Source organism: Panthera uncia, chromosome X (genome assembly GCF_023721935.1).
Source record: "Panthera uncia isolate 11264 chromosome X, Puncia_PCG_1.0, whole genome shotgun sequence".
Classification (NCBI taxonomy): Eukaryota; Metazoa; Chordata; class Mammalia; order Carnivora; family Felidae; genus Panthera; species Panthera uncia.
The window spans coordinates 108,130,383-108,155,779 of record NC_064817.1 but is presented as its reverse complement, the minus strand read 5'-3'; the positions used below and the strand labels follow the sequence as shown (position 1 = coordinate 108,155,779).

Here is a 25,397-nt window from a genome sequence, read left to right as displayed (position 1 = left end):
CCCCTAGAACACGCAATAAATTTCAGCTCGGTATCAAAGGCAGCCCGTGAACCATTTTAGCGGAAAGCAAAAACGCGGGTTCGTGGAGCACGGGTGGGGGCTGGGGAAACGGTTAGAAACGGGCGCCGGCCCAAACGCGGAGGGGCCCAGGGAAAGGGGAGGAGCGAAGAGCGAATGACAGAGAAGACAGCCAATGGGGAGGCTGGGAACCGCTCCCCCTCCCTTAGCGTTTCAAATTCTGAGCTCGGTTTCCATCCGGGTCCTTCAGCCTCGTTCCCGGGCAGTATAAAGTTTGCTGTCTCCTTTGTTCGCCCTCGTTGCGCAGTAGTGCTAGCGGCTTCCCTCTTCCGTTCTCGGAGCCAGCGGCCCTCCCTCGTGCTGGGCTGCTACGAAGCCCCTGCCGGCGAGCTCGTAGGAGCTTGGAACCGTCGTCACCCCTCCGGTACGTGTTCCCCTGCCCTTCGCCCGTTGCGCCTACGTTCCTGCCACGTTAGAACTTGGGATTATCTCCCCGGAGATGGGGGTGGCGGGCGCCATTTTAAGAACCGAGAGGTGCCGACCTATTTCGATAAGGCTGAGCGTGTCCGGGGAAAACGGACGTGGGGGGCTCCGTTCGGCCGGGTGCCTCTCGAGAAAGTTTGGCTGTCGCCCGCGGGGGTGGCGGCGGAGGCCGGGGTGGGAACGGGACGAGGGCCGACCGCGCCACCGCGGTACCTGCATTGGGATGGCGCTGGCGCCACGGACGGGCACGTGCACTTTTACGCGGGTCCTTGTTCATTGGCGGCCTTGGAGAGGAAGCCCTGCGGATTTTCCCAGCCACTGCCGATAGCGAAAGTTACTCCCCTGGCCGGTGTAGGCTTTTCTGGGTTGAATCCAAGTGTCGCCATTTTGTGTTTTCCACGCGCTTTTTAATGACGGGTTTTAATTGGATTCTGCTGCAGTCATGGAGTGCTGAGTGATACGATGCGCGCTTCCACCTTCCGTTATTATGAAACGATGCCGAAACCTTTTTTATTTTTAAACCTTTTCGGCGGGGCAGGGGCCGGTGGAGAAGGGGAGGTATAACTTGGCTCAAACTTGAGATTTCTGCTTAGGTTTACTGGGGAATCCTAACGAGGAAAGACAAAGTTCTTGGAAGAGGTCCTCCGACTGGCCTGTGACCTTGAATGAGGCTACACGCTTAAAAAAAACCATCAGGGTAATTTGGATGTGATCGTTGAATCCTTAAAAGGCAACACATGTAGGATTAAAACTAGAACTGCTTTTTCAAACGTTGAGTAGTTGATTAAAATTGCCAAGGTGGTTTAAGGATGGAGGCATAAGTTAACTTGGGCCTTTTAACTGATCTAATGCAAACTGCGCTATCACTAAACTACTTAAATTGGTTTCCTGCTGACGCTTGGAAGAAGAGAATGCTTTTGGTGCCTTCAGTTTTTAAGGAATGATGATTTTATAGTATAACAAGAAAGATGTGCCAATAAATACATGTGTCCCATAAGCTTGAACTTTTTCTAGGGAGGTAATACTGTTCTTTTTCAACAGACTCTCACCAGGGGGAAAAAATGGTTGAAGCAGATCGCCCAGGAAAGCTTTTCATTGGTGGCCTCAATACAGAAACAAATGAAAAAGCCCTTGAAGCCGTATTTGGCAAATATGGACGAATAGTGGAAGGTGAGTTCTCTGAAGGCATACGCGGAGCTGTGAATAATTAAAAATGTAAGCTGTGATGAATTTGATTACGTTGATCGTCTGACATGATACATTTTGTCCTCTAAGAAGTTCTGAGCTTGCATTTTATAGACTAGCTTTGGTTATTTCATTTGAACTAGAGTAACGCTCCCCCCCCCCCAAAACTGTGTTTTAGTTCTGTTGATGAAAGATCGTGAAACCAACAAATCGAGAGGATTTGCCTTTGTCACCTTTGAAAGCCCAGCAGATGCTAAGGATGCAGCCAGAGACATGAACGGAAAGGTGAGATTGCACAGTGATCCCGTTTCTAGTGCATAAACTGGCACAGTGTTCTTGAAATCTGGTCGAGGGTAGCTCTTGAGTTGTGTTTGAGTGTATACCTTTCTAGAGGCATCTGATCTTAGCCATTTGTGAATTCACAATTTGCAAAGTTAGGGATTATGCTCCGAAAGTGTCTCAGTTCAGAATGTTGCATGACTCTGTTCTCTACTTGAAAACTTGGCTTTTCGGTTATCAGTTTGTTAACAACTTGACTGGCCTTTTATGTTTTGTTGACCAGTAGTGCAATGGACCTTACGTTTGGGTTCAACTCCTCCTCCGTAGCATTCTCAAAAAGTTCCAATGGAAAAACGACCCCGTATTTTTATTGAGCAAAATTTACCTACAAACTTTATTTTGAAGGGTGCGTTGGCGTCACGTTGCATAGTGAAGGGATCTGCAGGTTTTCTTTAAATGTTGATGGAATTACATTTTGATGTTATTTAGTCCTTAGATGGAAAAGCCATCAAGGTAGAACAAGCCACTAAACCGTCATTTGAAAGTGGCAGACGTGGACCACCTCCACCCCCAAGAAGCAGAGGCCCCCCAAGAGGTCTTAGGGGCGGAAGAGGAGGAAGTGGAGGAACCAGGGGACCTCCCTCACGTGGAGGGCACATGGGTAATGACTTGGGTCTGCCTCAGGCTTGGTGTGGAATTTGGGAACTGCAGACCTCACGCCAGTGTGCGTTGGTTAAGTCCTTGTGTAAAGACTCCACCTGATACTGCGAACACTTGATGCATATATTGAAGTCCATGAGACTTAAGAGACCTAGAAGTCATAAGTTTGTGTTTAAAAAAACAGTGGATGGGGTAACTAGCTGGCTCAAAGCCCCAGATCTCTGGGGTTGTGAGTTTGGGCACCAGAACTAGGTAGTTTGTGGGGGGAAAAATTGCAGAAGACTTCACAGAAAAATTTGGATCTAGGCCTTCATTTTAAGTATATAAAAATGAAACCATTCGGGTTTTTTCTTTGAAGCAATTTAAAGACTACCGTTTTTTGATTAGTCTAGATAGACTCCCTTCTGCTTAGTAGTCTTGTAGAAGTGAAAACGAAAACAAGATTACCCAACTGAACAGAAAATGGTCATTCTTGATAGAGCAAAAAAGAACTTGTACAGCTTCCTACTGATTATTACGACGATTAACAGGTTTTTCTTTTTTATTTTAATGTAGATGATGGTGGTTATTCCATGAATTTTAACATGAGTTCTTCCAGGGGACCACTTCCAGTAAAAAGAGGACCTCCACCAAGAAGTGGCGGCCCTCCTCCTAAAAGATCAGCCCCTTCAGGACCAGTTCGCAGCAGCAGTGGAATGGGAGGAAGAGGTAAATGCTGGATTTCTAGAACAATCCATCCTGCCACCATGACCTGCACGTGGTTGACAAGGGATTTAAAAAATGATGGTTTAAAATAAAAATCCTCAATATAAAAGATGCTTATGAAAGTGACTTGTGTACTAGGTGATGTAGGTACATGAAGTTAATATGCACTGAAAAGACTTGAGTTGTGAACAAGGGGGTTTTAGGGAAGAAACTCTTTGAGTTCCATACCATCTGTCCTATCTGAGTGAACTGCCCTGCTTTCATTATCTGGATGGAAATTCACATTCACCGAAGCTTCCCACTTTGGATGTATTTCTAAAAATGGTTATTTTGTCTTAAGCTCCTGTGTCACGTGGAAGAGACAGTTATGGAGGCCCACCTCGAAGGGAACCCCTGCCCTCTCGTAGAGATGTTTATTTGTCCCCAAGAGATGACGGATATTCTACTAAAGACAGGTAACAGACAAGTGTAGTAGTTTGTCTCCATAATTTCGGTTGAAGGGAGAACTTGCCAAAAGTGTGAACCGAGTTCATTTTTGTTTTTGTAGCTATTCAAGCAGAGATTACCCAAGTTCTCGTGATACAAGAGATTACGCACCACCCCCGAGAGATTATACTTACCGTGACTATGGTCATTCCAGTTCACGTGATGACTACCCATCAAGAGGCTATAGGTGAAGTGATACTGCAGCCTGCGACAGCTTGTAAATTTGCTCTGAATATTGCTACCCTGTGGCTTACGAGTTTTTCTCTTTAGTGATAGAGATGGCTATGGTCGTGATCGTGACTATTCAGATCATCCGAGTGGAGGCTCCTACAGAGATTCATATGAGAGTTATGGTAAGATACTGGTTGAGGGTCTTCGAGTATCACCAGCTTGAGTTTTTAGGTTCATGAGCCACTTTATTAGGCTGTGTGGTGCTTGCTTTTTAAGGGATATTTGCTTGCTTTTAAGGGGTAACTTTATCAGCTGGGCTTTTCCTAGTTTTGTGAGGGGCTTTTGTTTTTTCTAAGTTTTTTTTTTTTTTTTTGAGGCTGTTTGCTTGCTTTGGAGGGGATTTTGCTTGCTTAAATTGGCAGCCTTATGTGTTTTCCCCCAACAGTGAAAATACAATTTAAAAATTTTATTAACAAGATCAAATGTTTACCATTGCAATGTGAAGGAAAGTCTACAGTTCAAAATTGCAACTTATCACTGGAAAGTGTCTGAGTGTCTTCTCTAAAATAACAAGCTGTCTGGAATATCCTCTTGAAATACACACCGTCTTCAGTCTTTGCAAACAAACATTAAAACCCATCCATTTCCGTATCTCAGCAGATGAGCAAATCCCTGTTAATGGCCAGCAATGGCAGAGTTTAAAACCTTCCAGTTAAGAAAGTAAACGTTTAATACAAGAATTCTGTAAATTCAGATTTAAATGTTGTATATATACAATTTATAGTGTTGCCATATTACCTGACCATTGACCCTGCAGGTAACTCACGTAGTGCTCCACCTACACGAGGGCCCCCGCCATCTTATGGTGGAAGCAGTCGCTATGATGATTACAGCAGCTCACGTGACGGATATGGTGGAAGTCGAGACAGTTACTCAAGCAGCCGAAGTGATCTCTACTCAAGTGGTCGTGATCGGGTTGGCAGACAAGAAAGAGGGCTTCCCCCTTCTATGGAAAGGGGGTACCCTCCTCCACGTGATTCCTACAGCAGTTCAAGCCGCGGAGCACCAAGAGGTGGTGGCCGTGGAGGAAGCCGATCTGATAGAGGGGGAGGCAGAAGCAGATATTAAAAGCAAACAAAACTTTGGACCAAAATCCCCGTTCAAAGAAACAAACAAAACAGTGGAACCTTTTCTGTCATAACTACCCAAGGACTACTAAAAGGAAAAATTGTGTTACCTTTTTTAAATTTCCTGTTAAGTTCCCCTTCCATAATTTTTATGTTCTTGTGAGGGAAAAAAGTAAAATCTGTTAATCTTATTTGACTTTATGACATTGCTTTCAGTAAGCAAATGTTAAATGTGTTTAAGACTTGACTTGTGTACTAGTGTTGTAATTTTCCAAGTAAAAGTGTCCCTAAAGGTCACTTCCTATATCTTGATTTTTCCCAGTAAATGAGGCAAGCAATTCTAGGACCTTCCACAAACATCTAGCCATCTAAAATGGAGAGGTGGAATTCTTCTGCCTATACAAACAAGCTAGCTATTAGAGGGTGGTCGGGATATGCTACTCTTAGGATTTCAGAGTGTCTTCAAACTGAAATCTCCATGTTCTCAGTATGAAAAACCTGAGATCAGATGCTTTTATGTAAGGAAAGTGCTATTCACCCAGTAAATCCAAAAAAGCAAATGGATAATGCTGGCCATATTTTGCCTTTCTGACATTTCCTTGGGAATCTACAAGAACCTCCCCTTTCCCCTCCCCCAATAAGACCATTTAAGTGTGTGTTAAGCAACTACAGAATACTAAATAAAAAGTTTGGCCAAAACCAACCATGAAGCTGCAAACGGTGCTTGCTCTTACTGTTTCAAATTTTTGCAACTCTGTAGTGTCTCACTTTTAAGGAACAGCTTGATTGCAAAGGAGAAAATAGATAAGCAATGAAGTTATCTCCAACTTCTCAAAGGCTTATGACTTCTAAAAAGTGAATCTATCAGCATTCCACATCAGATTTAAAGCATCAAATGCCTGTGAAACAGCAAAGATGGTAAGCAAAGCAAACTAGTTTTTCCGTCTAAGTCGAGATTGAACACTTACCTTCCTCCTAGTACAGTGAGACATACTGTACCTCATGGCAATGGAAATGCTTTCTAGATTAAAAAAAAACTTTTGGAAAAGCAAAGTGTTCGATAGCATATTAGAAGTTCTCCAAATTCAACACATGGATTTTTTTTTTTTTTAAAGCATGTGTGACACTTAAAGGCCTTAATAATACAGCTGTTGTTTACCAATAGCGATCTGGGGCTTGGGAGGGGGTGCCTTTTTTTTTTTTTTTAAAGTATTTTTGATGAAGACCTTTAAACATGCTTCGTATGTTTTAACATTTTTCAAAATAGCCTTTTAGTCAATATAGGAAATGGCTTAAGTTTGGGGTCCCACTCTTGCCCCTGTAAGCCATTGCAAACTTGACATTTAGTTGGATGCCTGACTTGTTTTTAGTTCTATGGAACTACACTGTATGGAGAAAATCTATTGCAAAGTGGTCTTTAAAAAGCAAAACCTGAGGCAGCATGACCCAGGTCCAGCCATGAAGTTGAAAAAGATGCTCTTGAATATAGTAAACTTGAAGACCTCCAACTAAAAATCCTTACAATGCACTTATTCCTTCAAATAAGTTTTGTCCGTTCAACTTATGGATTTAACATGGCAGTGCACCATTGGAACAGAATGAGAATCCATAAGCCATGCGACTTAACCATTTTAAGCCATTCCAGTCCATCCCAAGCCAGTGAATCTTCCACCACTTAAGAGAATTAGTAGAACATGAAATACGTTAAGCTGCAAGTCTGAACTTGCCTTTTCTTTCTGGAAAAGAGCAGTTGTAGGCAAGTTTTGAAGAATTTCCTTTAAGAGAGATAACTAGTTTACCTATTTAATTTTTACAGGTTGAGGATTTTGGTCCTTATGGTTGGAGTGCTGATTTATTCACACTACATAAACCTCACAGCAAGAGAAATCAAATGCTAAGGTAAGTTTCAAGAGCCATGGCCTTTATAGGTACAAATTATGTAGTTTTGCCTGTTTGCATAGCTGTGATATTTGTAAGTTCTCCATGGGGTAGGATAACCTAATGTGGGTGAGGAGGATAAAGTTAAGTGCTGTAACGTATTTTACACCTGGCGCGTTAAGTTACCCATTAGAATGGAGGGTGAGGTTAAACAGGTAGGTTGCCGTTGGTGGCTCAGTCAAGTGATCTTAGCTTTTTTTTTTTTTTTTTTTTTTTTTTTTAAGTTTGCAAGCAAGCGTGTGTGCAAACGAGGGAGGGAGAATCCCAAGCAGCCTCCGCGCTCTCAGCGCAGAGCCAGACCTGGGGGCTCGATCTCAAACCATGAGCTCATGACCTGAGCCAAAGTCCAGATGCTTAAATGAGCCAATCAGGTGCCCCTTAGCTCCCCTCCCCCCCATGTTGTGCTGTACTTTTCATGTTATTTACGACTGGAAGTTGATACCTCTTCATGCCCTGTGTTAGTTACTTCTGAGTGTATTACAAAGCTTGCTGATCTAGTCTCCTTAAGCAGTTGTTGACTGGAGCTGTCCAGTTAGTGTTTTGGTAGGTGCGCAGACTTCACTTCCATGAGGTTCAAACTTGGTCCCCTGAATTTTGTAAGAGGACGCCCTGTTCGTGCCGCCCCAGCCACAGTACAAATGGACTAAAGGGAGAACAGATGCAGCTGCTTCTAAGTTCCACTTACGAGTAATGTTACCGGCATAATGGTGACACGGTTTTAATATTCCCAAAGTGATAAAGGAATTAGTATTTACGGTTGCATCTTGGAGCTTGCAGCTTAAAGGAAATGTTGCCAGTTACAAAGTATGTGTTTAGAGAATGGGTGAGAGGGGAGTAATTTCCAGTATAAAACAATATCTTGTGACCTGATCACATGCTTTTCATTTTACAGAGTTGTTGAAGCAGAAGAATGCTGATTGTCGATAAGGCACAACAGTTGCATAAGCAGTACTCCTCAGAATTGGTTTGGTGCAGGCAATAGAGTTTTTGCCTTCGAGGGTTCCTGTGGATCTGAGGAAGGAAGGCACCAGTGTTGATTAGCACTCTTAACTAGGGAGTGGTAGTTACTTCAAAAAAGTAATTGACCAGATAAAGGGGAGCATTTAAGGAAATTGGTAAGTGGAGGTAGGAAGTTCTTGTGGTTCTTCACGTGGATTTGACAAGTTTGGCTTTCATTCTGTTAAAGTCCTGGGGGACGACTCTGCAGTTTAGAACTGGCTGATGACTACTGTCAGAAAGTTGAAGTAGAAAAATGAAAGGCGTAAGTGGTAACTCTTTATCCAGTAAACTGTTTGATTTTTTTCAGCAAGTGGAACATTTTGGTGCAGTTTATCCCGAAGTGGGGTTTAGTCAGAAAACCAAGGGAGTAGTGTCTGGAAACTTAGAGTAACTGGAACCATGGACAAAATGATTGAAAGCACACTTTAAAAACTGGAAACAAAATTGGGCCACTTGGCTTTTTTTTTTTTTTTTTTTAACTGTATTGTTTGGTAAGCCTGCTTTTACCCCCACCACCTGTCTTGGAAACAAACCAATTGTGTTGGAGACCAGAGCTGGTAGTATAAAAAAGCTAATGTTTCCAAAGGAAACAGATTTGAGTAGTTGGGTTAGAAAAACCAACTCAACTCCTAAGACTTTTTTTCTTCATCGTAAAATCAGTGCTATCATCTTTGATCTTTGTCATTGTGGGAAATAACCCCAAAATTCTAACCCTCTTCGGACAGGCTTTTCTAATCCCAGGCCATGAGGGTATTGACCAAATTTAAATAGCTGTTGACACTTAACATAGCTGTCTTCCTCAATCCTATGATGTAAAGTACGTGGGATTATGCTTCTGATGACTTGGGCTCTGGAGATTTTATTTAAGTATCTGGAAAATAGTGTAGAACATAGAAATTAAACATAGTGATCATTAATATGAAGTCGAAATTAAGCATACCCAAATGACCATTCAGCTGTTGGCAAATAGTTTACTGACCCGGCAGACTTAATTCTCCCGTTGGGAAAAGAATCCATCTTGAGTCTTCTGGCTTTATACTGGTTGTAAAAGAATGATATAATGTTTTGTTGAACTGGTAGTTGAATACAGAACTTAGATATCCTAGATCACTTTTCTCTTTTTGGAATGTTTTGTATTTGAAACTTAATAAAACTTAACATGCATATGTTGTGGCCCCTGGGTTCTTTATTCTTTTGTAATAAGGAATTTAGGCTTTTCCATATGACCTTGTGTCCATCTTGAGCGGTTGCCTTGGAACATAGTCCCCAAGGTGGCCTCTTCTGTGACTAGGCTGCTTTTATTAGGGGAGTGAGCTTCAGGTGTAGGTATCAAGGTAAATGAGGTGAGCCCATTTAATCTCTACCCCTACATAGGCAGTGACACCAAAGAACTAGAAGCTAAAAGACTAGAAGGTATAGTCTGGTTTTTACTGCTTAACTCTTGAGGGGAGGCACAGGTCCATTGGCTCAGTTTGGTAGTGAATCCCAATGGGGACCTTCAGCGATGTTCTTAAACACAGTGCCATTTGATTAACGTGCTTCTGTATTGAGCACTTTCTCTGTTATTGTCTACTGTTCTGTGTATTTCTGATTCCTGCACTGTTTACCTGTGTCCTTTATTAAAAGGAAGGCCACCATGGTTTGGAGTGTAGTACCTCAAACAGGCACTGCTCCCAGTGGGGTTTGGGGCATGAGTGAGTTTCATGGAGTATTTCAAGGTGTGGAAACGCACGATTGGCTGGCTACAAGGTCCTATTTTCTAGGGTAAAGGGGGAGGTAAAGCTAAGTTGGGATTGTTTGATATTTCAGGTTTTCTGTGCGTGCATTTAGACATCTGACATTTAGATTTCAGACCTGGGCCAGACCACTGGGGCAGTCTCTGTTTTCTGGGTCCCCCTTAAATTCATCTGCACCTAAAATGTGGATTTGGGTTATATAGTCAGTTGAACAGAAATCATTGTGTGGGAAAGTAATGCTAGTTGAGCATTAGGATGGCAGAAAAAGCCCTAAGTATTGACCTGTAAATAAATTAGCTCCACACGACTTCTAGAGGAACTAGTCCTTCCCGTCAGTTGTTAAGTTGCACACATCTGTGCGCTTCCCTAAAAAACAGTGACCTCAATATGTACAGATTTTGAAGATGAGTTTTAAAATTTTAATTTGGATTGTTTTAAGTATGTGTAATTTAGCAAAAGTCCACACTATCAAGATGGAGAACGTTGCTATCACCCAGGCCCAGTTCCCTTGTGACTTGCTGCAGACAATTGCCATCATTCCTCAAAGATGGAGACTAGTTTTGTCTGTTCTAGAATAAATGCAATCATAAAAGTGGAACCTTGCGTAAAGCTTTTCTTTTTTTTTTTAAACAAAATGTTTTAAGATTCTGCAAGTGTATCAGTTTGTTCCCTTTTTATTGCCAAGTAGAAGCATGGTACAGTTTGCTTGTTGATGGAGACCTGGGCCTTTTTCAGCTCTTGGCTAGTAATGAAGTTGCTGTGAATGTTCTAACATTTAAGTCTGTGTACACAATGAGGTGAAAACAAGTTGCTGTGAACATTCTAATATTTAAGTCTGTACACAAGGAGATGGAAAACACTTCAATGTGGAATTGCTGGATTGTAGGGTAGATACTTCCTTTCATAGGGAATTGCCAGATGTTTTCCCAAACTTGTTTTACTTGCCATCAACATTGGCCGTATCCATATTTGGTGCCCCTTTTTTTAAGATTTTTTTTAACATTTGTTTATTTTTGAGAGAGCACGAGTGGGGAAGGGGCAGAGAGAGACAGGGAGACAATCCAAAGCAGGCTCCAGAGCTGTCAGCACAGAGCTGGACACAGGGCTCAAACCCACGAACCGTGTGATCGTGACCTGAGCGGAAGTCAGACGCTGAACTGACTGAGCCACCCGGGCGCCCCTGTATTCGGTGCTTTTAAATGTAGCCATCCTGGTGGGTACATTTCATCTTGTTTAGATTTGTATATCCCTGATGAAGGAGTACCATTTGTATTTAAAAATCTATAATTTGCAGTGAAATGCACACAGATCTTGTGTTCAGTCTTGAAAAAGACTGTTTACCCATTCATCAAAATGCAATATTTTCCAGTCCGGGAAGTTTTTGCGTGTCCCTTACCAGTCAGTATCTCCTCTCCCATGCCCAGAGAAACAGCATTAATCTGGTTTCTATTGTACGATATATTTGCACATTTAGGACTGCACAGAAGTTAAATCCTTCCGCCATGTACTTTTTGTGTCCAGCTGCTTTCAGCATGTTTTTGAGATTCCTCCACGTAGTTTGTATGAATTCCTTTTTGGTGCAGAGAACCCCGGTGTATATGTAGTTTACCTGTTCTGTTGATGGACATCTGGAGTTCTAGCTATGGACTGTTAGGAATAATGTGGCTGTGAGTAATGTGTAAGTCTTCAGCATATAGTTTCGTTTCTTTTGGATAAATTTTGGAGCGGGATTGATGAGTAATACAGTGGACTATATATGTTTAATTTTTAAACTGCTGAATAGTGTTCCCAGAGTACCATTTGATGCCCTCCTAGCAATTTATGAGCGTTCTCGTTGCTTTTCCAGCATTTGCCGCTGTTGGTCTATTTCCTCTTACCCATTTTAGTGGGTGGGCGAGGTGGTATAACATTGAGATTTTAATTTGCATTTCCCTGATGACTAATGCTGAGCGCTTTTTTAAAAAAATGAACTTTATTTTGGGATCATTTTAAGTTTACAGAAAAGTTGCAAAGATAGGGTAGAGCTCCTATATATCCGGCAGTCAGGCTGCCCTAATTTCAACATCTTACATCGTTGTGGTGCATTTGTCAAAACGAGATGAACGTTGGTACATCTGTTTTACAGTCTGGTAGTTTTAACTTTGTTAGGTGTACAATTCATTTTGAGTTGGGTTTCTTTTTCCTTTGGGGAGGCAAGAGTTGAAATTCTTAAAAAATAGGAATACCATTTAATCTTTTGTTTATTGTTTTTTTAAATATTTATTTATTTTTGAGAGAGAGCGAGGGGGAGGGGCAGAATGAGAGGGAGACACAGAATCCGAAGCAGGCTCCAGGCTCTGAGCTGTCAGCACAGAGCCCCACGCGGGGCTCGAACTCACCATGAGATCATGACCTGAGCTGAAGTCCGATGCTTAACCGACTGAGCCACCCAGGCTCCCCAGGCGCCCCAGGAATACAATACCATTTATTCTAATGTGTGTTGAAAAGACTACTTTTCCATTGGATTACTGCCTCTGTCTTTGTAGGAACAGTGTATACACTGGCCCCATTACTATGTGTTTTTTAGTAACGTGTCTGATCTTAATTTTTGTCACTATGTATCGTAAGCTGACTAAAGATAAATTCTTTTTTGTGTGTGTGTAGGATGTTTTTCTTCCTTGAAGTTATTGTTGCTGGGTTTTTGGTTTTTTTACTTCAAACTCCATCTTATGTTAGAGGTTTTCTGATATTAATGTTTATTTTGCAAGAGCGAGCAAGGGAGGGGCAGAGAGAGGGAGAGAGAATCCCAAGCAGGCTCCACGCTCAGCCCAACGTGGGGCTCAGTCTCAGGACCCTGAGATCATGACCTGAGCTGAAATCAAGAGTTGGAAGCTCAACTGACCGAGCCACCCAGGTGCCCCTGTTCAAGGCTTTCTTAAACAAATGGAGGTTTTTGGTTTTGTGCTCCTGACTATAAGGGGTAGGGGATGAAGTTGTAAGCTCCGGGGGCTTTTCAACGCTGAGCTGAGCTTCACTGTGGGGCTGTTCCGTTGGGGAACCCCTGAGGCCAGAGCCTTTAGGGCTTTGCTCTTGGGCTAGTCAGATACCTCAAGGAAATCTTGGCCAAGTTCCTACCTTGAGGGCGTAGGGGGTATTTACTGGTTTAATACATAAGGTTGGGGTTTTGCCGTACGGGTGTGTGGTGATTGGCCCCGTGCTTGCACACGAGGTCTGCCCCCCACGGCAGCGGCTTCAGTGCCGCCTTAATGTAACCCATCTCCGGGTGGCTTGGAAGCGCTGTTCTTTGTCTTTCCATGGTGATGGGGAGGAGAATGATCTTTCCAGAGTAATGTTGGGGGAGAAGAAAGGCACAGTTAGAAATTTCTTCTCTGGCCTCTCTGTGGTGCCTGCCTCTGTTCTATTTTAGGCCACGCTCTCCTGACCTCCATCCCTGCTGGAGACTTACCTTCTCCAGTCTCTAGGTGTTTCTCACTTTTATCTAGACTATCTAGAATTGGACTTGGAACTCCAGCATTACCGTTTGTGTGGCCTCAGGCAATTTATTGAACCTCTCTGTACTTGTTCTCTCACCTGTAAAGTGGAGCTCATAGTATCCGTCTCCTAGCGCGAGGATTAAATGAGTTAATAGTGCCGGGCACATAGAAAATGCCGCCTAAGTGGTAGACTTCATCATCATCTGTCAATTTTCCTGTTGTGTGTCCTCATCCGGGCTGGATTTGGGGGAGGGAGCCCAGCACCTTATGGTAGAATCTTGTCAAGGACTGGAAGTCCCTATTATAAGCCAAGGTTCTTCCTGTTTTTTGAGTCCTAGTCATCTGTTTTTTGGGGGGACACTATGGTGATTAATCCATACAGGGCCCTTCTCATTTTATTTTCACATTTTATTCCCATTCCTACTCCCATTCACCATCTGCCCCTCCCCAGTGGGAAGCATCTAGTGCATTTAATGGATATCGATGTTTTATATGCATGTATTTTTAATTGACTTAAACGCTACGGTATTTAAATATCCCTTCGTAACTTCTCATCACCGTGTTTTGGACACGTACCCGGCATCCATCGTGTCCGCTGCTTCTAAGTATAGTATTTAATGGTGTGCATCCCCCATAGTTTGTCCACTTGCCAGTTTGGTGTGCAAGCTATTCCTTCCTGGGTTGTAGTGTATGCCTGGCTGCCTAGAGCAGGCTGAGGTTTGACCGTAGTTACGGAAGCTCTTTGATTCCCAGACTGACTTGAGCTGAGAGTTACCGGACTTGGGCTTGTAATTGCTTCTTCGGAAGCTTTCACGTGAACTCCAAAGACTCCACCCAACGTTACGGTCTTTCTGGTCATCTTACTGGTATAAGGGTTAAGCAGCAAGCATTTGGGTGCTCGGAGCACGTGGTTCGGTTGGCACTTCCTATTAGTTCATCGTGATGCTCCTGCCTGCGTGGGTTACTGGCATCCCGTTTCCCGTGTGGCCGAAACTGCAATAAAGCCCAAAGGCATGAACAGACCAGTCCCCCAAATCCCGTTTTTGCCGGGTCCGTTTCCAGTTGCCACTCCTGGGTCTATGGCGAGGTTAATGCAGTATATGTTTAGGTCCAATCAGAAGCCACACGGTAGTTTGAACAGGGAAGGTTTATAGAAAGTTTAACATGGAGAGGAAAATAAGGGACTACTAAGAAAACAGCTCTTAAGAAGAAAAGAATACCGATATAATAGAACATGCAACAACATACAGTATACGCGTGATAACCGCTACTCCTAAGGCTGCGATGGAGTGAGTACTGCAGGAACCTCCCCCCCCACTCCTGCCAAGAGCAGTGATCAAGGAAGAGCCCTGCCAGCACCCCAGGGCCAATCTCTACACCATGTTGGAGAGGCATGGCTGTGGCCTATGGAATGGGGGTCCCTCCCCCTGCCCCCAACCTACAGAACTTACTAGAACGATTTTCCAGGGTACTGGAGAAGGTGGTGCTCCGGTCTCACCAGAGGTACCTGGCTCTAAAACTGCCTGGGAGGCTTTCTGGGGAAGCCACTGCGACTGGAATACTGCAGGACCCGGACCCTGGACAGGCTCTGAGCACAGTTAAGGGCCTGAGGCTGGAGAAACCCACCCTCACTGCAGCAGCCAGACCTGAGGAGTTGCCCAAGCTGGAGAAGCACATCCTTCCTGTAAGAGCCTTCCAAGGAAGCATACCTGAACCGGGAAGCAAAAACCCTTTTTCTTCCTACAAGTGTCTCTTTAATGGCCTTTACCGACAAAACCTAATGTATTGTGATACATTAAGAAATCCATCTTTTGGGGGTGCCTGGGTGGCTCGGTTGGTTGTGTCAAGACTTAGTTCATGATCTCGCGGTTCATGAGTTTGATCCCTGCTTCGGACCCTCTCCCTCTTTCTTTGCCCCTTCCCCACTTGCACCTTCTCTCTTTCAAAAGAGATAAATTTTAAAACAAAAAAGGCCTCTTTTGGTCTTTCAACTCTGGAGTGATAAAGGTAGAGGTTCATCTTTTGTTCTATTTGGATTTTGTCCCCAGTTCCTGAAATAGCTCCATAGTGATAAAGGAGAAGAGAATGCCTTTTGTTTATTCCTAAAAAGCCCCTTTCAACCACACCCAAGTTTGTTAAATTTATTTTTTTTTCTTTTTAAAGTTTATTTAGAGAGAGAGATTGAACAGGGGAGGGGCACAGAGAGAGAATCCCAAGCAGGTTCCACACCATCAGCATGGAGCCCGACACAGGGCTTGAACCCATGAACCATGAGATCATGACCTGAGCCAAAACCAAGCCAGGCCTTTAACCAAACTGAGCCACTTAGGCATTCCGTTAAATTTGCTTTTGGAAAGTCCCTAAGAGGGGTGGGGCTGGTTGTCAGAGGAACTGACTGTGGAGGTTTGGAACTTTCGGCCCCACCCCCTTGACCTTGGGAAGAGGATGAGCCAATCACCAGTGGCCAATGATTTTATCAGTCCTACCTACCTAAGGAAACCATCAATTTGGAGAGCCTCCTGGCTGTGAACCCACGCAGTTGCTAGGGAGGGGGCGTGCCCTGCCAGAGGGCATGGATGTTTTTCAGTCCCTTCTTCGTCCCTGGCCCTATGCGTCTCTTCAGTTTGGCTGTTCCTGAGTCGTATCCTTTATAAGACATGAGTAAATAGTAAAGCTCTTCCTGAGTTCTGTGAGCCGTTCTAGCAACTTATCAATCTATAGACACACTTGTGATTGGCATCTAAAGGAGGGCAGCCTTGTGGGACTGAACCCTTCACTTGTAGAATCTGATGCAAACTCCAGATAGAATTGAACTGTAGGCCACCCAGCTGTTGTCAGACAATGGGTCAATGTGGGGGAAAAACCCACATTTGGTGGCCAGAGTTATTGAGAGTAGTAATAGGATACAAGTTTTTCTTGTACATAATGTTACGCCAGCTGACAAAAGGAAAATATTTAAAGGGTTCAGATTCATTTTCACAGAGCAGGCAAAAAGTGAATTTGGAGCTGAGAGGCAATAAATCAATAATTGGTATGAAGGGTAATGCTGGCCTCATAAAATGAATTCAAAAATGCTTCCTCTGTTTTCTGAAAGAGCGTGTTTAGGATTGGTATTGTCTTTTTCTTAAATGTCTGATAGAAGTCACGAATGAAATCTTCTGGGCCTGGAATTCTCTCTGTGGGAAGAGTGTTTTTTTATTGCAAATTTGTTTAAAAAATTTTTTATACTTTTTTTTAATCTTTATTTGTTTTTGAGAGAGAGACCACGTGTGAGCAGGGGAGGAGCAGAGAGAGAGGGAGACACAGAATCTGAAACAGGCTCCAGGCTCTGAGCTGTCAGCACAGAGCCCGACGCGGGGCTTGAACTCACGGACCGTGAGATCATGACCTGAGCGGAAGTCGGCTGCTTAACCGACTGAGCCACCCAGGCGCCCCTGCAAATTTATTTAAAAATTTTTTTATACTTTTTTTTAATCTTTATTTGTTTTTGAGAGAGACACAGTGTGTGAGCAGGGGAGGAGCAGAGAGAGAGGGAGACACAGAATGGGAAGCAGGCTCCAGGCTCTGAGCTGTCAGCACAGAGCCCGACGCGGGGCTTGAACTCAAGAACCATGAGATCATGAGCTGAGTCAAAGTCGGACGCTTAACTGACTAAGCCACCCAGGCGCCCCAAATTTTAAATTATTTTTAAAAATTACGTTTATTTGAGTGTAATTGACCCACAGTGTTACATTAGTTTCAGGTGCATAACTTAGTGGTTGTACAAGTTTATATATTATGCTATGTTTACCACAGGTGAAGGTATTGCTGTTACAGTATCATTGACTATACTCCTTATGCTGTGCCCTTTATTCCCATGAGTCATTCATTCCATAACTGGAAGCCTGTACCTCCCACTCCCCTTCACCCATTTTGCCCAGCTTCTCACTCCCTCCCCTCGGGCAGCCATCAGTTTGTTCTCTGTATTTATAGGTCTGATTGTGCTTTTTGTTTATTAATTTTTGTTGTTTTAGATTTAATTTCTTGAGTAGATACAGGTCTTTTCAGGTTTTCTACTTCCTTTTGTGTCTCTGGTAGGCAGAATTCCAAAGTGGCTCCCCAGATTTCTCTCCCTAATCCTTGGGGCTGTGGATAGGATATGTCACAGTCATGATAGTATTATGTAGAAGATAAAAGGGAGGGGCACCTGGCTGGCTCAGTTGGAAGAGTATGCGACTCTCCATCTTGGGGTTATGAGTTCAAGTCCCACCTTAGGGATAGAGATTACTAAAAAAAAAAAAACAAATTAGAAAAAAGGTAAAGGATTTTGCAGATATAATTAAGGTTACTAATCACTTGACTTTGAGTTAATCAGAAGGGAGATTATCTGGGTAGGCCCATTGTAATTATGGGAGCTCTTTAAGAACAAGGATGGTCTCGGGTAGCAAAAGAGGAAGTCAGAGATTGTTTTCAAAATTCTTGTTTACATTTCTTTATTTTTGAGAGAGCACAAGCAGGGGAGGGGTAGAGAGAGAAGGAGACACAGAATCGGAAGCAGGCTCCAGACTCTGAGCTGTCAGCACAGAGCCTGACGTGGGCTCAAACTCCCAAACCGTGAGATCATGACCTGAGCCGAAGTCAGATCCTCAACCGACTGAGCCACCCAGGTTGCCCCAAGAGGAAGTCAGAGATTAGAGCATGAGAAGGATTTCATGTGTTCTTGCTTGCTCACAAATGGAAAGAGGGCTGCGTGTCAAGGAATAAAGGTAGCCTCTAGAAACTGAGAGCAGCTCCAGGCTGTCAGCCAACAAAGGGAAGGAACTAAATTCTGCCATCAGCCTAAGTGAGCTTGAAAGCAGATTCTTCCCCCAGAAGAAGAACTTCCCCCAGAAGTTCCCCCAGAGAACACCCCAGCCCACACCTTGATTTTAGTCTTACGTGTTACTTTCCCAGCCCCCCCTCGCCCCTGGAGGGCCTGATTGGGCTTCTGACCCACTACCTATCCTAGGTGTTCATTTGACTCCCTCCTTTCCCTCCCTCAAGTCTGTGTTCACATCTCACCCATGCCCTCCATGAGGCCTACCTTGACTGTCCTATTTAATACTCCATCTGTCCGTCCCGTCTCACCCCACTCCCAGCATGCCTGAACTCTTCCCCTGCTCTCGTCCCTCCCCCCAGTAATGCTTATTCCTTTCATACATACCATATAATTTACCTGCTTACTATATCCATTGTTTCTTTTCTGTCTTCCCCTGTTAGAATATAATCTCCATGAGATCAGAGAACTTCACCTGTTTGGTTTATTGATGTCTCCCCCAAAACCTAAAAAAGTGCCTGGCACAGTAGGAGGTCAACAAACGTGTGTCAGGTGAATGAATATACTTCACTCCTCAGAGCAATTCTTCCAGAAATGTATCTGCCTACCACACTTTATTTCACATATATCCGCGAATGTACTGCTTCACGGCCACCCCAAAGAAAGACCCCAAAGTTTGTGAATAATTACATTCAGCTCCTAAGTGCGGAATCTCTGGGCACCGATCTCATATTCTCTAATATATGTACTAAACGTGTTAAATTTATCTCCAAACATTCTTCCTTTTTAAAGATTTTATGTTTTATTTATTATTTTTTAAGTTTTATTTATTTATTTTGAGAGAGGGAGAGAGAGAGTGAGCATGAACGGGGGAGGGGCGGAGAGCAGAGAGAGAGAATCCCAAGCAGACTCCGTGCTGTCAGCACAGAGCCCGATGCGGGGCTCGAACTCCTAAACCATAAGATCATGGCCTGAACCAAAGTCAAGAGTTGGATGCTTAACTGACTGAGCCACCCTGGTGCCCCTTAAAGATTTTATTTAAAAATTTTTTGTTTTAACATTTATTTATTTTTGAGACAGAGAGAGGCAGAGCATGAACGGGGGAGGGGCTGAGAGAGAGGGAGACACAGAATCGGAAGCAGGCTCCAGGCTCCGAGCCGTCAGCCCAGAGCCCGACGCGGGGCTCAAACTCACGGACCGTGAGATCATGACCCGAGCTGAAGTCAAGTCGGACGCTTAACCGACTGAGCCACCCAGGCGCCCCTAAAGATTTTATTTTTAAATAATCTGTACATCCAACGTGGGGCTCAAACTCACAACCCCAAGATCCAGAGTCGCATGCTCCACCGACTGAGCCAGTCAGGCACCCCCATCTCCAAATATTCTATGTAAAGTACTGGGAGGAAACAAGAATGTTACAGAGCAGGGGGCAAAATTCGATTGTAATCTACAACACTTGCTTTGGTAACTGGTCACAAGACCATATTGGTATGTATAATGTTCCTTCTAAAAGATCCATTTTGGGGCACCTGGGTGGCTCAGTCCGTCGAGCATCCAACTTCGGCTCAGGTCATGATCTCGCCGTTCATGAGTTCGAGCCCCTCATGGGGCTTTGTGCTGACAGCTCAGAGCCTGCAGCCTGCTTTGGACTCTGTGTCTCCCTCTGTCTCTGCCCCTCCCCTGCTCACTCTGCCTCTGTCTCTCTGTCTCTCTCTCTCTCTCTCTGTCTCTCTCTCTCTCTCTCAAAAATAAGTAAACATTAAACATTTTTTTTAAAAGATCCACTTTATATTCCCTTTTACCTCTGTTAAGGGTGCTATTTACTTGGTGGTATGACCTAAACCTTTATTTCTGAGGGGTAAGCCCCCTTGGTGGTTCTAGCTGTATGTTGTACTAATCTTCCTTTAACTTTTTAAAAACATTAATAACATTGAAATATAGCACACAGAAGAGTAAACTAAGCAACTTCCACTTGTGATGATGATGGAGTAATTGGTCCGAAACCTACTTTCCCACTGTAAACAATTGTACAACTGGACAAACGATAATGACACAACCAGGAAGATCCCTTTCCTTGCTCATTTGGCTTGTTGGCAGATTTTATTTCCTTGTGGGTTTATAGAACTGACGTCCATGTTACTTGCAGGCTGTAAACTGAGGCAAGTTTCCAGCTTCCAGAGGCTACTCATTTTGTTTTTTGGTTTATATCCCCCTTCGTCTTCAGAGTCAGTAAAGGGAGGTTGAGTCCTCATCGTCTTGCGTCCCTCTGACCTTTTCGGCTCCCCACTTCTACTTTTAAGGACTCATGTGGTTAGATTGGGCCTATGTGGATGATCTAGAATTCTCTCCCAATTTTATGTAAACTAGGAACTTTAATTCCATCTGCAGCCTTAGCTCTTTTCCATGTAACCTAACATATTCACAGGGGCTGAGGATCAAGGCATGGGCATCTTTGTGGGGAGCCATTGTTCTGCCTACCACGTTGAGTACGTTCTCTAACTGTAATGGAACCAAATTAGCAATCAGTAACAGAGGGGCGCCTGGGTGGCTTTGTCAGTTGAGCGTCTGACTCTTGGTTTCGACTCAGGTCATGATCTCATGGTTTGTGGGTTCAAGCCCCGCATCCGACTCCACACTGGCAGTGCGGAGTCTGCTTGGGGTTCTCGACTCTCTTCCTCTCTCTCTGCCCCTCCCCTACTTGCACGTGTTCTCTCTCCCTCTGTCTCAAAATAAATAAACTTTAAAAAAAATCAGCAACAGAAATGCAGCAGGGAAATCAATGAACATTTGGAAATAAAACTTTAGCCCTGTTATACAATCCGTGGATCAAAGAGACAGTCTCAAAGGAAAATTTTAAAATACATAGAATTAAATGAAAATGAAAATCCAACATATCAAAATATGTGGGACTCATGTAAAGCGGTGCTGGAGGGGAAATGTTTTTTATATACTAGCCTCATTGAGATATAATTTATCCTTTACAGTTCCGTGGTTTTGAGTATATTCAGGGTTGTGCAACCATCACCACTAATTTATTCTCATCACCCCAAAAAGAAACCCTGTAACTGTTTGCAGTTACTTCCCATTCCTTCTGTTCCTCCCTGCCCCTAGAAATAAATAATCTGCTTTCTGTTTCTATGGGTTTGCGTATTCTTGCATGTAAATGAAATCTTACGATATGTGGCTTTTTGTGACTGGGTTCTTTCACTTAACATGTTTCCAAAGTTCATCCCTGTTGTAGCATGTGTTAGTGCTTCGTTCCTTTTGATTTTAGAGAAGGAGAGAGTGAGTGGGAGGAGAGGGGCACAAAGTGGGGGAGAGAGAAGGTCTCAAGCACTCAGTGTGGAGCCGGATGTGGGACTCCATCCCATAACCCCGGGATCATGACCTGAGCCAAAATCAAGAGTCGGACCCTCAGCCAACTGAGCCACCCAGACGCCCCAGTGCTTCGTTCCTTTTATGAATCAACTAATAATTATATTGTTTGGATATAACACATTTCGTTTATCCATTCAACAACTGGTAGACGTTTGAGTAGTTTGCGCCTTTTTTGGTTATCATGAATAATGCGGCTGTGAATATTCCTGTGCTGCTTTTTGTGTGAACATTTTTCGGTTCTCCTGGGTATAGACACACCCAGATCATATAGTATCTGGTCATATAGTAACTAGTTTTTTTACCATTTTGAGTTAATACAAAATTCTTTTCCACAGTGGCTACAACCATTCTACAATCCCACGAAAGGGAACTTTTTAACACTAAATGCTGTTTACGTTAGGAAAGGGGAAAGTTCCCAAATCCATAACCTAAGTTTCCTTCTTTAAGCAACCAGAAAACAGAAAGCAAAATGAAACCAAAGAAACAAGAAGGAAGGAGCTAATAAAAATCTGAACAGAAATCACTGACACTGAAAAAGGGAAAACAGTAGAGAAATAAGTGATTTTAGACATGATTCTTCTAAAAAATCAATAACCTCGATAAACCTCTAACAAGTTTGACTGATCACAAGAGAAGACACAACTACCAATATCGGGAGCCAAACAGGAAAATCACTACGGAATCTCCAGACCCTGAAAGGATACAAAAGGGAGTGTCAGGAACAACCGGACGCTCCTACGTTTGAGAACTTAGAAGGTAAGTACCTGTGATGGTTCATTTTATGTGTCAGCTGGATGGGGCTAAGGGATGCCCAGGTAAAGACACACTTGTGGGGGTGTCTGTGAGGCCCGCTGGAGCTGCTTGGCTCGTGCACGCAGAGGGCTGATAGTGCGCGTGAGTTCACATTCACCCTTGCACACCCCTCTTCCTCCCCACCTGCAAGCCGTGGACAGTCTTTACCCGATGACTGACTGATGTGGGGGTAGGAAAGCTCGGTTCCTTTGGCTCAAGCAGAGACAAACTCTCAGGCAAGGCAGAGTTGACACTCAGAGCTCCCCTATCGGATCGTGCCGAAGCGACAACCTTCCGCAAGATGCTGCCAGAAATTACCCACGTGTTTAGCTTCTTCCCCTTTCTTGTTCTGTTTCCTCCATTCTCATATCAGGTTCTCCTGGGAGCACGTCTTTAAATTAATTGCATGTACGGGAATTCTCATCTCAGCATCTGCTGCTGGGAAACCCACCCTGGGACAAGGCGAGTCACGTATTCCCCCAGTTTTCAGGTTGAGGGACATCTACTGAGGTAACACTCCAGGCTTCCGTGCCCCTCACTTACTCCCCCCCGCCCCCGCCACGGGAGGAGGACCGACATGCTGAATTGTGAGTTGAGGACTAGAAATTTGGTGTATGTTGATAGATCAGATGTTCTGCGAACCCGTAGATAGTGATGCCAGCTGAAGCCTTCTTTGTGGGCAGGTAAGGCAAGTCCATACTTGGCACACGGGTCAGTCTCTGTCGGAAGGAACCACTGACCTTTCCAACGGGATGGGGTCAAATATAATCATCTTGGGACCAAGCAACTCGTTGCTATCCTCAAGGGATGGTGCCATTTTGGGGACTTAGTGTTGGTCTCTGTTGCTGGAAGGTCAGATATTTGGCCGCAGCCATGTGCAGATGAGCCCTGTAAGAGGAAGATGGTGCTGTTGGGCCCATGCGTAGCCTCTATCTCTGCCGCTGTGGCCGATACCAACCGGCCAGGCCATCATGTCTCCCTGGCCATTTAGTGCTTCTTCTGCTCTCTGGTGGGTGTTAACGTGAAAAGACAAAACCCGTCACGTTGTGCCCATTCCCCTAAGTCCACCCGTATGCCTCTTCCTCAGACCTCCCTGACCCCAATCTTCCCATCTTTCCCTTTGAAGCCCCCGACCAACCAAGCTAACCATTCCCTGTGGCCATGAACCAATACGCGTTGTAACTCCAGGACGCTTCTTCCGCACAAGGTGGATGACCAAGGATACCACCGAAAGCTCTGCTCGTGTCTTTCGTAGAAATCCTCGAGTGTGGCCATGGGGAGGGGGGGTGGGGTGCACATCTTCAGCCTGTGCCCAAACTGAGCCTACCCAACCATGAGCCAAGTTTGAGCCCTTTCCTTTTTATGTCAGACGGTCCATATGCCCATAGGTGTGAGTGGAGGGAGAGGTACCAGCACAACTGTGGCAGGTGACATAGGTGTCTGGACCACCTGCTCCTGCAGCTTGCTTGTGTCCCCTGGGCCTGCTTGAGCCTAATCCTGCTACATGTATCACTTTATCTGCCAATGGATTGCTGTTGGGTCTGTCCAAACTGGGTAGATCTCACAGAACCCAGCTCGTGATGGGCAGTTCTGGGAACATGATGTCACTTGATGTCCCAAGGTCGGTGCTCAGATCTCTACCAGGGCCCTTGGCATGTCAGGAGCTCCTTTTCAAATGATACATAGTTCTCTGCTTCCGGATGGCCTGGCCTTGCTCCAGAACCCTGAGGATCTGCACTGCCCTGCTCCTTTTTGGGCTTGCCAGTATTTATCTATTTATTTATTTATTTTTAAGTGTTTTAAATGTTTTATTTATTTTTGAGACAGAGAGAGACTGAGCATGAGCAGGGGAGGGGCAGAGAGAGAGAGGGAGACACAGAATCCGAAGCAGGCTCCGGGCTCCGAGCTGTCCGCCCAGAGCTCGACGCGGGGCTTGAACTCCCGAACCGGGAGATCATGACCTGAGCCGAAGTGGGACGCTTAACCGACTCAGCCACCCGGGTGCCCCTGTCAGCACTTTTTTAAGCCACAGATACCTTTTGGGGCACCGGGCTGGCTCAGTCGGAAGAGCGTGCAACTCTTGAGTTCAAGCCCCACTTTGGGTGTAGAGATTACTGAAAAAAATAAATACATAAACGTAACCCCCACCCCCCAGATACCTCAAGTATTATGGAACTTTCTGGATCATATGACCAAAGTGGCAGGTTGGCATTTACTACAGCTTGAACTTGCTACAGAGCCCTTTCTTGCTCTGGGCCTCGTTCCAAACAAGTTGCCTTCTACGCCGCTCACTAAACGGACCGGTGCGGTGTTCCCAAGCATTGGAACGTGCTGCTTCCAGACCCGAAGAGGTCCACTTTTATATTCTTTCTTAGAGGTAGGAGATTCAAAGTTCAGAATCACTTTGGAGCAAATGCCTCAGCCTTCCCCAGACCCTAGATCTCTAAAAACTTCACTCATGTGGCTTATCCCTGCCTGAATCTTTGTGGGGTTTATCTCTGACTGTCTAGAGTGCATATGTCTTAGAGCATCCAGGGTACTTTTGCTTTTTACTCATCAGATCGAATTAACATGATACCATCAATCTGAGGGATCATTATGGTGTTCTATGAAATATCCAGATGGCTTAGGTACCTTTGTGCTTTATTATGAGAGAGAACAGGAGAAATTACATAGCCCTGGGGTAAGATTGTGAATATATATTGGTGTCTGTTCCATGCAATTGGAAACTTTTTGATTTTTCTTCCTGGTGGGTATGAAAGAGTATATTTTCCCAAATCTGTAGCCACCTGCCACTTGCCAGAGGCTGTGTTAATCTGCTCTAGTAAAGATACCACATCCAGCTCAGTAAATGTAATTGGGAGTATTATTATTATTATTATTATTTTTTTTTTTTTTGAGAGAGAGAGAGAGGAAGAGGGAGAGAGAGAATCCTAAGCAGGCTCCACACCCAGCCCAGCACTGAGCCCTACACGGGGCTTGATCTCACAACCCTGAGGTCATGACCTGAGCCGAAATCAAGAGTTGGACACTCAACCACCTGAGCCCCCCAGGCGCCCCATTACTGGGACTGTTATCGGGCAGATGCCAGACTGATAAAATGGGGCTGTGATGGGAACCGTGACTCTTGCATCATTGTATGTTTTGAGGGTGACACTAATTTTTGCCATTC

General features: G+C 44.3%; 1 protein-coding gene and 1 non-coding gene across 6 annotated transcripts; both read left to right on the top strand.

The window, feature by feature from the left end:
• The first annotated feature begins 262 nt into the window (after positions 1 to 262).
• RBMX (RNA binding motif protein X-linked) lies at positions 263 to 9,215 on the top strand. Of its 5 annotated transcripts, XM_049644360.1 has the most exons (11): positions 267 to 442; positions 1,543 to 1,671; positions 1,865 to 1,971; positions 2,455 to 2,626; positions 3,181 to 3,333; positions 3,671 to 3,785; positions 3,878 to 4,003; positions 4,087 to 4,169; positions 4,805 to 6,032; positions 6,931 to 7,013; positions 7,945 to 9,215. In XM_049644360.1, the coding sequence occupies exons 2-9, from the start codon at positions 1,563 to 1,565 to the stop codon at positions 5,113 to 5,115; spliced, it is 1,176 nt and encodes a 391-aa protein (XP_049500317.1). In that variant the 5' UTR covers positions 267 to 442; positions 1,543 to 1,562; the 3' UTR covers positions 5,116 to 6,032; positions 6,931 to 7,013; positions 7,945 to 9,215. The 5 variants fall into 5 exon arrangements, with proteins under 5 accessions (XP_049500319.1, XP_049500318.1, XP_049500317.1 ...); XM_049644362.1 differs by lacking the exon at positions 4,805 to 6,032 and having other exon boundaries at positions 263 to 442; XM_049644359.1 differs by having other exon boundaries at positions 4,805 to 7,013.
• Positions 1,721 to 1,789, top strand: LOC125932468 (small nucleolar RNA SNORD61). The gene has a single exon (XR_007460629.1). It is a non-coding gene; the product is annotated as a small nucleolar RNA SNORD61 (small nucleolar RNA).
• Positions 9,216 to 25,397: the final 16,182 nt, after the last annotated feature.

What these genes read in the sequence shown, in the direction of transcription:
- RBMX (XM_049644360.1), top strand. Translation starts at nt 1,563, where the DNA reads ATGGTTGAAGCAGATCGCCCAGGAAAGCTTTTCATTGGTGGCCTCAAT. An exon ending in CTCACGTGGAGGGCACATGG is followed by an intron (nt 2,627 to 3,180) that starts GTAATGACTTGG and finishes ATTTTAATGTAG; the next exon opens with ATGATGGTGGTTATTCCATG. An exon ending in GGATATTCTACTAAAGACAG is followed by an intron (nt 3,786 to 3,877) that starts GTAACAGACAAG and finishes TTGTTTTTGTAG; the next exon opens with CTATTCAAGCAGAGATTACC.